Here is a 16158-nt window from a genome sequence, read left to right as displayed (position 1 = left end):
ACACACACTCACACACCCTGGACAGGACAGCAGTCCATCACAGGACACACACACACTCGCACAACCTGGACAGGACAGCAGTCCATCACAGGCAGACACACACACTTACACACCCTGGACAGGACACCAGTCCATCACAGGACACACACACACACCCTGGACAGGACACCAGTCCATCACAGGACACACACACACACTCACACACCCTGGACAGGACACCAGTCCATCACAGGACACACACACACATTCACACACCCTGGACAGGACACCAGTCCATCACAGGACACACACAGGTTTTACCAGAAGCCAGTTAACCCACCAGCACGTCTCTGCTGGCCCGCAGGAAGGAAAACGCACACCCCCGACGTAGAACATGCAAACTCCACACAGACCCACACAGCCCCAGGAACAAGGACACCGAGTGCAATAACGATACCGACAGCCACGCTGATGCAAAACAAACTCATTTTATTGGTCGCTCTCTGGCCGCTACACAGCTCTGAAAAGCCATTAAAATGCTGAGATCGTCAACCCCACCCCACCCCCCCATCCCCCATTCTCAAAACAACTGGACTGACTGGCTCGGGAACTTGAAGAAGGGGGGCACTAGGACCCAGGGGCGTCCCACCCCCCTCCTCCCTCTCTGTGTCTCCGCGTCCTCGTACCCCAGCCAGGGTCAGGGGTATCCCATCATCCGCTCCTCGTCACTGTCTGGGCCAGCGCTCAGCCCCTCCCTCCTCTGTGTGACAGGCGTCCCACCCCCCTCCTCCCTCCTCTGTGTGACAGGCGTCCCACCCCGCCACCTCCCTCTCCTCTGTGTCTGAGCCCGTCTGTCTCTCCGCGTCCTCGTACCCCAGCCAGGGCCAGGGGTATCCCATCATCCGCTCCTCGTCACTGTCTGGGCCTGCGCTCAGCCCCTCCCTCCTCTGTGTGACAGGCGTCCCACCCCCCTCCTCCCTCCTCTGTGTGACAGGCGTCCCACCCCGCCACCTCCCTCTCCTCTGTGTCTGAGCCTGTCTGTCTCTCCGCGTCCTCGTACCCCAGCCAGGGTCAGGGGTATCCCATCATCCGCTCCTCGTCACTGTCTGGGCCTGCGCTCAGCCCCTCCCTCCTCTGTGTGACAGGCGTCCCACCCCGCCACCTCCCTCTCCTCTGTGTCTGAGCCCGTCTGTCTCTCCGCGTCCTCGTACCCCAGCCAGGGTCAGGGGTATCCCATCATCCGCTCCTCGTCACTGTCTGGGCCAGCGCTCAGCCCCTCCCTCCTCTGTGTGACAGGCGTCCCACCCCGCCACCTCCCTCTCCTCTGTGTCTGAGCCTGTCTGTCTCTCCGCGTCCTCGTACCCCAGCCAGGGTCAGGGGTATCCCATCATCCGCTCCTCGTCACTGTCTGGGCCTGCGCTCAGCCCCTCCCTCCTCTGTGTGACAGGCGTCCCACCCCGCCACCTCCCTCTCCTCTGTGTCTGAGCCCGTCTGTCTCCCCCCGTCCTCGTACCCCAGCCAGGGTCAGGGGTATCCCATCATCCGCTCCTCGTCACTGTCTGGGCCAGCGCTCAGCCCCTCCCTCCTCTGTGTGACAGGCGTCCCACCCCCCTCCTCCCTCCTCTGTGTGACAGGCGTCCCACCCCGCCACCTCCCTCTCCTCTGTGTCTGAGCCTGTCTGTCTCTCCTCATCCTCGTACCCCAGCCAGGGTCAGGGGTATCCCATCATCCGCTCCTCGTCACTGTCACTGTGCGACAGGCGTCCCACCCCACCTCCCTCCCCTGCGGCCAAGCCTGTGAGACTGTCTCTCCTCATCCTTGTACCCCAGCCAGGGTCCGGGGTCACAGGCTCCACGCGGCTGCCTGGGCCTGCGGTCAGCCCCTGCCCCCCACCCTCCCCTCCCCTCCCCTCCCCCCCGGCCCCGACTCTCGTCCTCAGTCCCGGGTCCGGTTCATGACCGTCTCGCCCAGGGCCTCCAGCACCTCCCGCTTGTAGTCGTCGAAGTCGCCGTCGATCTGGTTGACCGCCCGCTCCTCCACCACCCAGAGCTGGCAGTTCGTCTCCGTGATCAGCCGGGCATCGTGGCTGACGATGATCACCGCTGACCACACGAGAGAGAGAGAGAGAGAGAGAGAGAGAGAGAGAGAGAGAGAGAGAGAGAGAGAGAGAGAGAGAGAGAGAGAGAGAGAGAGGGGGTTCACACAGACACACTGACTGACTGGACACTCCAGGACATGAACACTGCACTGAGAGAGAGAGGCGTTCATACAGACACACTGACTGGACACTCCAGTACATGAACACTGCACTGAGAGAGAGAGGGGTTCATACAGACACACTGACTGGACACTCCAGGACATGAACACTGCACTGAGAGAGAGAGGGGTTCATACAGACACACTGACTGGACACTCCAGTACATGAACACTGCACTGAGAGAGAGAGGGGTTCATACAGAGACACTGACTGGACACTCCAGGACATGAACACTGCACTGAGAGAGAGAGGGGTTCATACAGAGACACTGACTGGACACTCCAGGACATGAACACTGCACTGAGAGAGAGAGAGGGGTTCATACAGACACACTGACTGGACACTCCAGGACATGAACACTTAACTCACCTCCCTTGTAGTCATTGATGGCTTCCGCTAAGGCATCGATAGACTCAATGTCCAGGTTATTCGTCGGCTCGTCCTGTAGGAACACAGGCAGAAAACGCTGTGTTAAGAAGTGTGAAGACTTTCTTCACCTCGGAGGCACAAACTGAAGGCGTGACAGCGCAGCCGTTCGGTACAAAAGGCAGAGCAGACGATCGCGAGGCTGGGCCTCGGTCACGATCAGTCACTCGCAGGCCGAAGACCAGGTGAAGCGCACAACGTCACTCTGGACCCAGCTGTGTCTGGAGAGAAGCCAGGGTATCGGCTTCAACCACAGGGCTGGGCGGCTTGTTCCCCACCCCCACCCCTCTCTGTGTACAGAAGAGCCCCCTGTCCTGACTGCAGGAGCTCACCCAGCTGTGTCCTGAGAGAAGCCGGGGTATCGGCTTCAACCACAGGGCTGGGCGGCTTGTTCCACACCCCCACCCCCCTCTGTGTACAGAAGAGCCCCCTGTCCTGACTGGAGGAGCTCACCCAGCTGTGTCTGGAGAGAAGCCAGGGTATCGGCTTCAACCACAGGGCTGGGCAGCTTGTTCCCCACCCCCACCACCCTCTGTGTAAATTAGCGCGCCTTACAGAGGCAGGAGATCTGACGGCCACTCACCAGGATGAGAACATCAGGCTGCCGGCAGGCGAGCTCAGCGAACACCACACGGGCCTTCTGACCTCCTGAAACACAGTCGGGAGACGCCGGTCAGTCACCACCCCTCCGTCTCCCCCCGGCTCTCTCTCCAGGACAGGGTCACAGACTGGGGGAGCTGGAGTCTGTCCCAGCAAGCAACAGGCACAAGGCAGGGCTCACCCTGGACAGGACAGCAGTCCATCACAGGACACACACACACTCACACACCCTGGACAGGACAGCAGTCCATCACAGGACACACACACACACACCCTGGACAGGACAGCAGTCCATCACAGGACACACACACACACTCACACACCCTGGACAGGACACCAGTCCATCACAGGACACACACACACACACTCACACACCCTGGACAGGACACCAGTCCATCACAGGACACACACACACACACTCACACACCCTGGACAGGACAGCAGTCCATCACAGGACACACACACACACTCACACACCCTGGACAGGACAGCAGTCCATCATAGGACACACACACACACTCACACACACCCTGGACAGGACAGCAGTCCATCATAGGACACACTCACACACCCTGGACAGGACACCAGTCCATCACAGGACACACACACACACACTCACACACCCTGGACAGGACACCAGTCCATCACAGGACACACAGACACACCCTGGACAGGACACCAGTCCATCACAGGACACACAGACACACCCTGGACAGGACAGCAGTCCATCACAGGACACACACACACACACTCACACACCCTGGACAGGACACCAGTCCATCACAGGACACACAGACACACAGACACACAGGCCCACGGGGAGCTGTGGGATCGCCCCCCCCCCCCCTCACCGGACAGCTTGCTGATCTGGATGGTGTGGGCGTGGCTCTCCAGGCCGAAGCGGCCCAGGCACTTGCGGCTGTCCTGGTAGGGCAGGTTGAAGTTCCTCATCAGGTACTCCGTGGGGCTCTCCTCCATGTTGAGCTGGTCGGCGTACTGCTGGTTGAAGAAGCCGACTTTCTGCGGGGGAGACGGGGAGACGGGGAGACGGGGAGGGGGGGGGGTTAGGTGAGCTCGCCGACTGACTCGACGGCCGGTATCGTCAGGCTCCTGGACACTCACCAGCCTGTGGTTCTTCCTCATCTCTCCTCGCGTCTGAAAGGGAGAAAGCAAACGGGGGGGTCACTGCGGCGGCGGACACGGCAGGGTCCACGGTCCCCCCCACACGGCCACGATCCAGTCTATCAGCCCGCGGCAGACTCGGCGAGAGGCCACGCCCCCATACCCGGTCTCCCGCCAATCACACCACTCGCCTAGAGGCCACACCCCCAAATCCGGTCTCCTGCCAATCACACCAGACTCGTCGAGAGGCCACGCCCCCCACACTCGGTCTCCCACCAATCACACCAAACTCGCCCAGAGGCCACGCCCCCCACACCCGGTCTCCCACCAATCACACCAGACTCGGCGAGAGGCCACGCCCCCCACACCCGGTCTCCCGCCAATCACACCAGACTCGGCGAGAGGCCACGCCCCCCACACCCGGTCTCCCGCCAATCACACCAGACTCGCCCAGAGGCCACGCCCCCACACCCGGTCTTCCACCAATCACACCAGACTCGCCCAGGGGCCACGCCCCCCACACCCGGTCTCCCGCCAATCACACCAGACTCGGCGAGAGGCCACGCCCCCCACACCCGGTCTTCCACCAATCACACCAGACTCGCCCAGAGGCCACGCCCCCCACACCCGGTCTCCCGCCAATCACACCAGACTCGGCGAGAGGACACGCCCCCCACACCCGGTCTTCCACCAATCACACCAGACTCGCCCAGAGGCCACGCCCCCCACACCCGGTCATCCGCCAATCACACCAGACTCGCCCAGGGGCCACGCCCCCACACCTGATCTTCCGCCAATCACACCAGACTCGCCGAGAGGCCACACCCCCACACCCGGTCTTCCACCAATCACACTAGGCTCGCCGAGAGGCCACACCCCCACACCTGATCTTCCACCAATCACACTAGACTCGCCGAGAGGCCACACCCCCAAATCCGGTCTTCCACCAATCACACCAGACTCGTCGAGAGGCCACGCCCCCCACACCCGGTCTCCCGCCAATCACACCAGACTCGCCGAGAGGCCACGCCCCCCACACCCGGTCTCCCGCCAATCACACCAGACTCGTCGAGAGGCCACGCCCCCCACACCCGGTCTCCCGCCAATCACACCAGACTCGCCGAGAGGCCACGCCCCCCACACCCGGTCTTCCACCAATCACACTAGACTTGCTGAGAGGCCACACCCCCACACCTGACCTTCCACCAATCACACTAGACTCGCCGAGAGGCCACACCCCCAAATCCGGTCTTCCACCAATCACACCAGACTCGCCGAGAGGCCACACCCCCATATCCGGGCTTCCACCAATCACACTAGGCTCGCCCAGAGGCCACACCCCCAAACCCGGTCTTCCACCAATAACACCAGACTCGCCCAGAGGCCACGCCCACACCCTGTCTTCCACCAATCACACCAGACTCACCGAGAGGACACGCCCCCACACCCAGTCTCCCACCACTCACACCAGACTTGCCCAGAGGCCACGCCCACACCCTGTCTTCCACCCATCACAGACTCACCCACACCCACTCTCAATCTCCCACCAATCACGCCAGACTCGCACAGGAGCCACACCCCCCCACACACACACCCCGTCCTCGGGCTCGCCAAGCCGCCGTGACCTCCGAACTCACCGGGGTCAGCTTGCCGGTCAGCAGCAGGAGCAGCGTACTCTTCCCGACGCCATTGGGCCCCACGATGCAGACTGAACGCACACGGGGAGAGAGAGAGAGAGAGAGAGAGAGAGAAAGAGAGAGAGAGAGAGCGCGTCACCCACGCCCGTCCTCCCCAGAGGGGCTCGGAGAAACGTGATTTCTCGAGGCGCGGAGTCCTGGAGCCAAGAGGCTCAAAGGTCACGCCCCTCCCATGGCTCAAAGATCACGCCCGCCCCCCCAAAGACTCAAGGTCACAGCCCGCAAAATACACAAAGATCAAACCCCGCCCAAAGACTCAAAGGTCACCCCCCAGGGCTCAAAGGTCACGCCCCCCCACCCATCCTTAAAACAAGGGCTCACGCACTCCGCGACTCCATGTCGATCCCGAAGTCCACGTTCTTGAACAGCGGCTTCTGTCCCTCGTAGGTGAAGTCCACACCTGCAATCAGGGGCATTGTTACCGGGGTCTGATTTCGTGACCTGCTCTGGCGACCCTGTCTGATCAGAGAGAGTGACCACAGGGACAGTCTGATCAGAGAGAGTGACCACAGGCGTGTCTGATCAGAGAGAGTGACCACAGGGACAGTCTGATCAGAGAGAGTGACCACAGGGACAGTCTGATCAGAGAGAGTGACCACAGGCCTGTCCGATCAGAGAGAGTGACCACAGGGACAGTCTGATCAGAGAGAGTGACCACAGGGACAGTCTGATCAGAGAGAGTGACCACAGGCCTGTCTGATCAGAGAGAGTGACCACAGGCCTGTCTGATCAGAGAGAGTGACCACAGGGACAGTCTGATCAGAGAGACTGACCACAGGGACAGTCTGATCAGAGAGAGTGACCACAGGGACAGTCTGATCAGAGAGAGTGACCACAGGCGTGTCCGATCAGAGAGAGTGACCACAGGCCTGTCTGATCAGAGAGAGTGACCACAGGGACAGTCTGATCAGAGAGAGTGACCACAGGGACAGTCTGATCAGAGAGAGTGACCACAGGCCTGTCTGATCAGAGAGAGTGACCACAGGCGTGTCTGATCAGAGAGAGTGACCACAGGGACAGTCTGATCAGAGAGACTGACCACAGGCCTGTCCGATCAGAGAGAGTGACCACAGGCATGTCCGATCAGAGAGAGTGACCACAGGGACAGTCTGATCAGAGAGAGTGACCACAGGGACAGTCTGATCAGAGAGACTGACCACAGGGACAGTCTGATCAGAGAGACTGACCACAGGGACAGTCTGATCAGAGAGACTGACCACAGGCGTGTCCGATCAGAGAGAGTGACCACAGGCATGTCCGATCAGAGAGAGTGACCACAGGGACAGTCTGATCAGAGAGACTGACCACAGGCATGTCCGATCAGAGAGAGTGACCACAGGGACAGTCTGATCAGAGAGACTGACCACAGGCGTGTCCAATCAGAGAGAGTGAGAGTGACCACAGGCGTGTCCGATCAGAGAGAGTGAGAGAGAGTGACCACAGGCGTGTCCGATCAGAGAGAGTGACCACAGGGACAGTCTGATCAGAGAGAGTGACCACAGGCATGTCCGATCAGAGAGAGTGACCACAGGGACAGTCTGATCAGAGAGAGTGACCACAGGGACAGTCTGATCAGAGAGAGTGACCACAGGCGTGTCCGATCAGAGAGAGTGAGAGAGAGTGACCACAGGCGTGTCCGATCAGAGAGAGTGACCACAGGCGTGTCCGATCAGAGAGAGTGACCACAGGCGTGTCCGATCAGAGAGAGTGACCACAGGCGTGTCCGATCAGAGAGAGTGACCACAGGCGTGTTCGATCAGAGAGAGTGACCACAGGCGTGTTCGATCAGAGAGAGTGACCACAGGCGTGTCCGATCAGAGAGAGTGAGAGAGAGTGACCACAGGCGTGTCTGAGACAGGGACAGCGGGGTGGGGTTGGTGTGTGTGTGTGTGTGTGAGAGAGAGACAGGGACAGCGGGGTGGGGTCGGTGTGTGTGTGTGAGAGAGAGACAGGGACAGCGGGGTGGGGTTGTGTGTGTGTGTGTGTGTGTGAGAGAGAGACAGGGACAGCGGGGTGGGGTCGGTGTGTGTGTGTGAGAGAGAGACAGGGACAGCGGGGTGGGGTCGGTGTGTGTGTGAGAGAGAGACAGGGACAGCGGGGTGGGGTCGGTGTGTGGGACCGTACTGTGCAGGCCCAGGATGGGCGGGCTGAGGGGCGGCGGGTTGGGGAAGGTGAACTTCACGGTGTACTCCTTGGGCCTCTTCAGGAGCTCGGTATGAGAGAGAGAGACAGGGACAGCGGGGTGGGGTCGGTGTGTGTGTGAGAGACAGGGACAGCGGGGTGGGGTCGGTGTGTGTGTGTGTGAGAGGGACAGGGACAGCGGGGTGGGGTCGGTGTGTGGGACCGTACTGTGCAGGCCCAGGATGGGCGGGCTGAGGGGCGGCGGGTTGGGGAAGGTGAACTTCACGGTGTACTCCTTGGGCCTCTTCAGGAGCTCGGTGTGAGAGAGAGAGAGAGAGAGAGAGAGAGAGAGAGAGAGAGACAGGGACAGCGGGGTGGGGTCGGTGTGTGTGTGTGAGAGAGAGACAGGGACAGCGGGGTGGGGTCGGTGTGTGGGACCGTACTGTGCAGGCCCAGGATGGGCGGGCTGAGGAAGGTGAACTTCACGGTGTACTCCTTGGGCCTCTTCAGGAGCTCGGTGTGAGAGAGAGAGACAGGGACAGCGGGGTGGGGTCGGTGTGTGGGACCGTACTGTGCAGGCCCAGGATGGGCGGGCTGAGGGGCGGCGGGTTGGGGAAGGTGAACTTCACGGTGTACTCCTTGGGCCTCTTCAGGAGCTCGGTGTGAGAGAGAGAGAGAGAGAGACAGGGACAGCGGGGTGGGGTCGGTGTGTGTGAGAGAGAGACAGGGACAGCGGGGTGGGGTCGGTGTGTGGGACCGTACTGTGCAGGCCCAGGATGGGCGGGCTGAGGAAGGTGAACTTCACGGTGTACTCCTTGGGCCTCTTCAGGAGCTCGGTGTGAGAGAGAGAGAGAGAGAGAGAGAGAGAGAGAGAGAGAGAGAGAGAGAGAGAGAGAGAGAGAGAGAGACAGGGACAGCGGGGTGGGGTCGGTGTGTGTGTGTGAGAGAGAGACAGGGACAGCGGGGTGGGGTCGGTGTGTGTGTGAGAGAGAGACAGCGACAGCGGGGTGGGGTCGGTGTGTGGGACCGTACTGTGCAGGCCCAGGATGGGCGGGCTGAGGGGCGGCGGGTTGGGGAAGGTGAACTTCACGGTGTACTCCTTGGGCCTCTTCAGGAGCTCGGTGTGAGAGAGAGAGACAGGGACAACGGGGTGGGGTCGGTGTGTGTGTGTGTGTGTGAGAGAGACAGGGACAGCGGGGTGGGGTCGGTGTGTGGGACCGTACTGTGCAGGCCCAGGATGGGCGGGCTGAGGGGCGGCGGGTTGGGGAAGGTGAACTTCACGGTGTACTCCTTGGGCCTCTTCAGGAGCTCGGTGTGAGAGAGAGAGAGAGAGAGAGAGACAGGGACAGCGGGGTGGGGTTGGTGTGAGAGAGAGACAGGGACAGCGGGGTGGGGTCGGTGTGTGTGTGTGAGAGAGAGACAGGGACAGCGGGGTGGGGTCGGTGTGTGTGTGTGTGTGTGAGAGAGACAGGGACAGCGGGGTGGGGTCGGTGTGTGGGACCGTACTGTGCAGGCCCAGGATGGGCGGGCTGAGGGGCGGCGGGTTGGGGAAGGTGAACTTCACGGTGTACTCCTTGGGCCTCTTCAGGAGCTCGGTATGAGAGAGAGAGACAGGGACAGCGGGGTGGGGTCGGTGTGTGTGTGAGAGACAGGGACAGCGGGGTGGGGTCGGTGTGTGTGTGTGTGAGAGGGACAGGGACAGTGGGGTGGGGTCGGTGTGTGTGTGTGTGAGAGGGACAGGGACAGTGGGGTGGGGTCGGTGTGTGGGACCGTACTGTGCAGGCCCAGGATGGGCGGGCTGAGGGGCGGCGGGTTGGGGAAGGTGAACTTCACGGTGTACTCCTTGGGCCTCTTCAGGAGCTCGGTGTGAGAGAGAGAGAGAGAGACAGGGACAGCGGGGTGGGGTCGGTGTGTGTGTGTGTGTGTGAGAGAGACAGGGACAGCGGGGTGGGGTCGGTGTGTGGGACCGTACTGTGCAGGCCCAGGATGGGCGGGCTGAGGGGCGGCGGGTTGGGGAAGGTGAACTTCACGGTGTACTCCTTGGGCCTCTTCAGGAGCTCGGTATGAGAGAGAGAGACAGGGACAGCGGGGTGGGGTCGGTGTGTGTGTGAGAGACAGGGACAGCGGGGTGGGGTCGGTGTGTGTGTGTGTGAGAGGGACAGGGACAGCGGGGTGGGGTCGGTGTGTGGGACCGTACTGTGCAGGCCCAGGATGGGAGGGCTGAGGGGCGGCGGGTTGGGGAAGGTGAACTTCACGGTGTACTCCTTGGGCCTCTTCAGGAGCTCGGTGTGAGAGAGAGAGAGAGAGAGAGACAGGGACAGCGGGGTGGGGTCGGTGTGTGTGTGTGAGAGAGACAGGGACAGCGGGGTGGGGTCGGTGTGTGGGACCGTACTGTGCAGGCCCAGGATGGGCGGGCTGAGGGGCGGCGGGTTGGGGAAGGTGAACTTCACGGTGTACTCCTTGGGCCTCTTCAGGAGCTCGGTATGAGAGAGAGAGACAGGGACAGCGGGGTGGGGTCGGTGTGTGTGTGAGAGACAGGGACAGCGGGGTGGGGTCGGTGTGTGTGTGTGTGAGAGGGACAGGGACAGCGGGGTGGGGTCGGTGTGTGGGACCGTACTGTGCAGGCCCAGGATGGGCGGGCTGAGGGGCGGCGGGTTGGGGAAGGTGAACTTCACGGTGTACTCCTTGGGCCTCTTCAGGAGCTCGGTATGAGAGAGAGAGACAGGGACAGCGGGGTGGGGTCGGTGTGTGTGTGAGAGACAGGGACAGCGGGGTGGGGTCGGTGTGTGTGTGTGTGTGTGAGAGAGACAGGGACAGCGGGGTGGGGTCGGTGTGTGGGACCGTACTGTGCAGGCCCAGGATGGGCGGGCTGAGGGGCGGCGGGTTGGGGAAGGTGAACTTCACGGTGTACTCCTTGGGCCTCTTCAGGAGCTCGGTGTGAGAGAGAGAGAGAGAGAGAGACAGGGACAGCGGGGTGGGGTCGGTGTGTGTGTGTGAGAGAGACAGGGACAGCGGGGTGGGGTCGGTGTGTGGGACCGTACTGTGCAGGCCCAGGATGGGCGGGCTGAGGGGCGGCGGGTTGGGGAAGGTGAACTTCACGGTGTACTCCTTGGGCCTCTTCAGGAGCTCGGCGGGCTCCTGCGCCTCCTCCTCCTGGTTCTTCTTGCGCCCCTTCTGCTGCTTCCTCGTCAGGGCCTCCTTCGCCTGCCGCTCCTGGGGGGAGGGAGCCAGCGTCAACACCCCACAGAGCCCACAGCACCCCCCCCACAAGTAGGGTGGGGTGGGGTGGGGTCAGTGACTCTCGGGGTGTCCTGAGCCAGGTGTGTGTGTGTGTGTGTGTGTGTGTGTGTGTGGGGGGTGTCCTGACTCTCGGGGTGTCCTGAGCCAGGTGTGTGTGGGGGGTGTCCTGACTCTCGGGGTGTCCTGAGCCAGGTGTGTGTGTGTGTGTGTGGGGTGTCCTGACTCTCGGGGTGTCCCGAGCCAGGTGTGTGTGTGTGTGTGTGGGGTGTCCTGACTCTCGGGGTGTCCTGAGCCAGGTGTGTGTGTGTGTGTGTGTGGGGGGTGTCCTGACTCTCGGGGTGTCCTGAGCCAGGTGTGTGTGTGTGTGTGGGGGGTGTCCTGACTCTCGGGGTGTCCTGAGCCAGGTGTGTGTGTGTGTGTGGGGGGTGTCCTGACTCTCGGGGTGTCCTGAGCCAGGTGTGTGTGTGTGTGTGGGGTGTCCTGACTCTCGGGGTGTCCTGAGCCAGGTGTGCGTGTGTGTGTGGGGTGTCCTGACTCTCGGGGTGTCCTGAGCCAGGTGTGCGTGTGTGTGTGGGGTGTCCTGACTCTCGGGGTGTCCTGAGCCAGGTGTGCGTGTGTGTGTGTGGTGTCCTGACTCTCGGGGTGTCCTGAGCCAGGTGTGCGTGTGTGTGTGGGGTGTCCTGACTCTCGGGGTGTCCTGAGCCAGGTGTGTGTGTGTGTGTGGGGTGTCCTGACTCTCGGGGTGTCCTGAGCCAGGTGTGTGTGTGTGTGTGGGGTGTCCTGACTCTCGGGGTGTCCTGAGCCAGGTGTGTGTGTGTGTGTGTGGTGTCCTGACTCTCGGGGTGTCCTGAGCCAGGTGTGTGTGTGTGTGTGGGGTGTCCTGACTCTCGAGGTGTCCCGAGCCAGGTGTGTGTGTGTGTGTGGGGGTGTCCTGACTCTCGGGGTGTCCTGAGCCAGGTGTGTGCGTGTGTGTGTGTGTGTGGGGTGTCCTGACTCTCGGGGTGTCCTGAGCCAGGTGTGTGTGTGTGTGTGTGTGTGTGGGGTGTCCTGACTCTCGGGGTGTCCTGAGCCAGGTGTGTGTGTGTGTGTGTGTGTGTGTGTGGGGTGTCCTGACTCTCGGGGTGTCCTGAGCCAGGTGTGTGTGTGTGTGTGTGTGTGTGGGTGTCCTGACTCTCGGGGTGTCCTGAGCCAGGTGTGTGTGTGTGTGTGTGTGTGTGTGTGTGTGTGTGTGTGTGTGTGTTGGGGGTTGTCCTGACTCTCGGGGTGTCCTGAGCCAGGTGTGTGTGTGTGTGGGGGGTGTCCTGACTCTCGGGGTGTCCTGACTCTCGGGGTGTCCTGACTCAGGTGTGTGTGTGTGTGTGGGGGTGTCCTGACTCTCGGGGTGTCCTGAGCCAGGTGTGTGTGTGTGTGTGTGTGTGTGTGTGTGGGGGGTGTCCTGACTCTCGGGGTGTCCTGACTCTCGGGGTGTCCTGAGTCAGGTGTGTGTGTGTGTGTGGGGGTGTCCTGACTCTCGGGGTGTCCTGAGCCAGGTGTGTGTGTGTGTGTGTGTGTGTGTGTGTGTGTGTGTGTGTGTGTGTGGGGGGTGTCCTGACTCTCGGGGTGTCCTGAGCCAGGTGTGTGTGTGTGTGGGGGGTGTCCTGACTCTCGGGGTGTACTGAGCCAGGTGTGTGTGTGTGTGTGGGGGGTGTCCTGACTCTCGGGGTGTCCTGAGCCAGGTGTGTGTGTGTGTGTGGGGGGTGTCCTGACTCTCGGGGTGTCCTGAGCCAGGTGTGTGTGTGTGTGTGGGGGGTGTCCTGACTCTCGGGGTGTCCTGAGCCAGGTGTGTGTGTGTGTGTGTGGGGTGTCCTGACTCTCGGGGTGTCCTGAGCCAGGTGTGTGTGTGTGTGTGGGGTGTCCTGACTCTCGGGGTGTCCTGAGCCAGGTGTGTGTGTGTGTGGGGTGTCCTGACTCTCGGGGTGTCCTGAGCCAGGTGTGTGTGTGTGTGTGTGTGTGTGTGGTGTCCTGACTCTCGGGGTGTCCTGAGCCAGGTGTGTGTGTGTGTGTGTGGTGTCCTGACTCTCGGGGTGTCCTGAGCCAGGTGTGTGTGTGTGTGTGGGGTGTCCTGACTCTCGGGGTGTCCTGAGCCAGGTGTGTGTGTGTGTGTGGGGTGTCCTGACTCTCGGGGTGTCCTGAGCCAGGTGTGTGTGTGTGTGTGTGTGTGTGTGTGTGTGTGTGTGTGTGTGTGTGTGGGGGGTGTCCTGACTCTCGGGGTGTCCTGAGCCAGGTGTGTGTGTGTGTGTGGGGGGTGTCCTGACTCTCGGGGTGTCCTGAGCCAGGTGTGTGTGTGTGTGTGGGGTGTCCTGACTCTCGGGGTGTCCTGAGCCAGGTGTGTGTGTGTGTGTGGGGTGTCCTGACTCTCGGGGTGTCCTGAGCCAGGTGTGTGTGTGTGTGTGGGGTGTCCTGACTCTCGGGGTGTCCTGAGCCAGGTGTGTGTGTGTGTGTGGGGTGTCCTGACTCTCGGGGTGTCCTGAGCCAGGTGTGTGTGTGTGTGTGGGGTGTCCTGACTCTCGGGGTGTCCTGAGCCAGGTGTGTGTGTGTGTGTGTGGGGTGTCCTGACTCTCGGGGTGTCCTGAGCCAGGTGTGTGTGTGTGTGTGTGGTGTCCTGACTCTCGGGGTGTCCTGAGCCAGGTGTGTGTGTGTGTGGGGGGTGTCCTGACTCTCGGGGTGTCCTGAGCCAGGTGTGTGTGTGTGTGGGGTGTCCTGACTCTCGGGGTGTCCTGAGCCAGGTGTGTGTGTGTGTGGGGGGTGTCCTGACTCTCGGGGTGTCCTGAGCCAGGTGTGTGTGTGTGTGTGGGGTGTCCTGACTCTCGGGGTGTCCTGAGCCAGGTGTGTGTGTGTGTGTGGGGTGTCCTGACTCTCGGGGTGTCCTGAGCCAGGTGTGTGTGTGTGTGTGGGGTGTCCTGACTCTCGGGGTGTCCTGAGCCAGGTGTGTGTGTGTGTGTGTGTGGTGTCCTGACTCTCGGGGTGTCCTGAACCAGGTGTGTGTGTGTGTGGGGGGTGTCCTGACTCTCGGGGTGTCCTGAGCCAGGTGTGTGTGTGTGTGTGTGGGGTGTCCTGACTCTCGGGGTGTCCTGAGCCAGGTGTGTGTGTGTGTGGGGTGTCCTGACTCTCGGGGTGTGTGTGTGTGTGTGTGTGTGTGTGTGTGTGTGTGTGTGTGTGTGGGGGTGTCCTGACTCTCGGGGTGTCCTGAGCCAGGTGTGTGTGTGTGTGTGTGTGTGTGGTGTCCTGACTCTCGGGGTGTCCTGAGCCAGGTGTGTGTGTGTGTGTGTGTGTGTGTGTGTGTGTGTGTGTGTGGGGGGTGTCCTGACTCTCGGGGTGTCCTGACTCTCGGGGTGTCCTGAGTCAGGTGTGTGTGTGTGTGGGGGGTGTCCTGACTCTCGGGGTGTCCTGAGCCAGGTGTGTGTGTGTGTGTGTGGGGGTGTCCTGACTCTCGGGGTGTCCTGAGCCAGGTGTGTGTGTGTGTGTGTGGGGTGTCCTGACTCTCGGGGTGTCCTGAGCCAGGTGTGTGTGTGTGTGTGGGGTGTCCTGACTCTCGGGGTGTCCCGAGCCAGGTGTGTGTGTGTGTGTGGGGTGTCCTGACTCTCGGGGTGTCCCGAGCCAGGTGTGTGTGTGTGTGGGGGGTGTCCTGACTCTCGGGGTGTCCTGACCCAGGTGTGTGTGTGTGTGTGGGGGTGTCCTGACTCTCGGGGTGTCCCGAGCCAGGTGTGTGTGTGTGTGGGGGGTGTCCTGACTCTCGGGGTGTCCTGAGCCAGGTGTGTGTGTGTGTGTGGGGTGTCCTGACTCTCGGGGTGTCCTGAGCCAGGTGTGTGTGTGTGTGTGTGTGTGTGTGTGTGTGTGTGGGGGGTGTCCTGACTCTCGGGGTGTCCTGAGCCAGGTGTGTGTGTGTGTGTGGGGGGTGTCCTGACTCTCGGGGTGTCCTGAGCCAGGTGTGTGTGTGTGTGTGGGGTGTCCTGACTCTCGGGGTGTCCTGAGCCAGGTGTGTGTGTGTGTGTGTGTGTGGGGTGTCCTGACTCTCGGGGTGTCCTGAGCCAGGTGTGTGTGTGTGTGTGGGGTGTCCTGACTCTCGGGGTGTCCTGAGCCAGGTGTGTGTGTGTGTGTGTGGGGTGTCCTGACTCTCGGGGTGTCCTGAGCCAGGTGTGTGTGTGTGTGTGTGGGGTGTCCTGACTCTCGGGGTGTCCTGAGCCAGGTGTGTGTGTGTGTGTGTGTGGTGTCCTGACTCTCGGGGTGTCCTGAGCCAGGTGTGTGTGTGTGTGTGTGTGGTGTCCTGACTCTCGGGGTGTCCTGAGCCAGGTGTGTGTGTGTGTGGGGGGTGTCCTGACTCTCGGGGTGTCCTGAGCCAGGTGTGTGTGTGTGTGGGGTGTCCTGACTCTCGGGGTGTCCTGAGCCAGGTGTGTGTGTGTGTGGGGGGTGTCCTGACTCTCGGGGTGTCCTGAGCCAGGTGTGTGTGTGTGTGTGGGGTGTCCTGACTCTCGGGGTGTCCTGAGCCAGGTGTGTGTGTGTGTGTGGGGTGTCCTGACTCTCGGGGTGTCCTGAGCCAGGTGTGTGTGTGTGTGTGTGTGGTGTCCTGACTCTCGGGGTGTCCTGAACCAGGTGTGTGTGTGTGTGGGGGGTGTCCTGACTCTCGGGGTGTCCTGAGCCAGGTGTGTGTGTGTGTGTGTGGGGTGTCCTGACTCTCGG

The 16158-nt window shown here is 61.8% G+C and overlaps 1 protein-coding gene across 5 annotated transcripts in view; it reads right to left on the bottom strand.

Annotated features, from left to right (window-relative positions):
- Positions 1-448: 448 nt before the first annotated feature.
- The window catches only part of abcf1 (ATP binding cassette subfamily F member 1), a 43170-nt gene continuing 27460 nt past the window's right edge, over positions 449-16158 (bottom strand). For 2 of the 5 annotated variants that reach the window (XM_088631274.1, XM_088631273.1), the window contains exon 19: positions 9658-11415. In XM_088631274.1, the coding sequence (XP_088487400.1) occupies positions 9787-11415 (1629 nt within the window). In that variant the 3' untranslated portion in view covers positions 9658-9786. Of the gene's footprint in view, positions 2082-2605; positions 2679-3245; positions 3311-4113; positions 4283-4384; positions 4418-6021; positions 6093-6406; positions 6482-9657; positions 11416-16158 lie in introns of those variants that run through there. The other 3 variants (XM_088631271.1, XM_088631272.1, XM_088631276.1) reach the window with 2 other exon arrangements.

Source organism: Lepisosteus platostomus, chromosome 5 (genome assembly GCF_059453375.1).
Source record: "Lepisosteus platostomus isolate fLepPlt1 chromosome 5, fLepPlt1.hap1, whole genome shotgun sequence".
NCBI lineage: Eukaryota > Metazoa > Chordata > Actinopteri > Semionotiformes > Lepisosteidae > Lepisosteus > Lepisosteus platostomus.
Note: the sequence above shows the minus strand (reverse complement) of the source record. Positions and strands in the feature narration are given on the sequence as shown.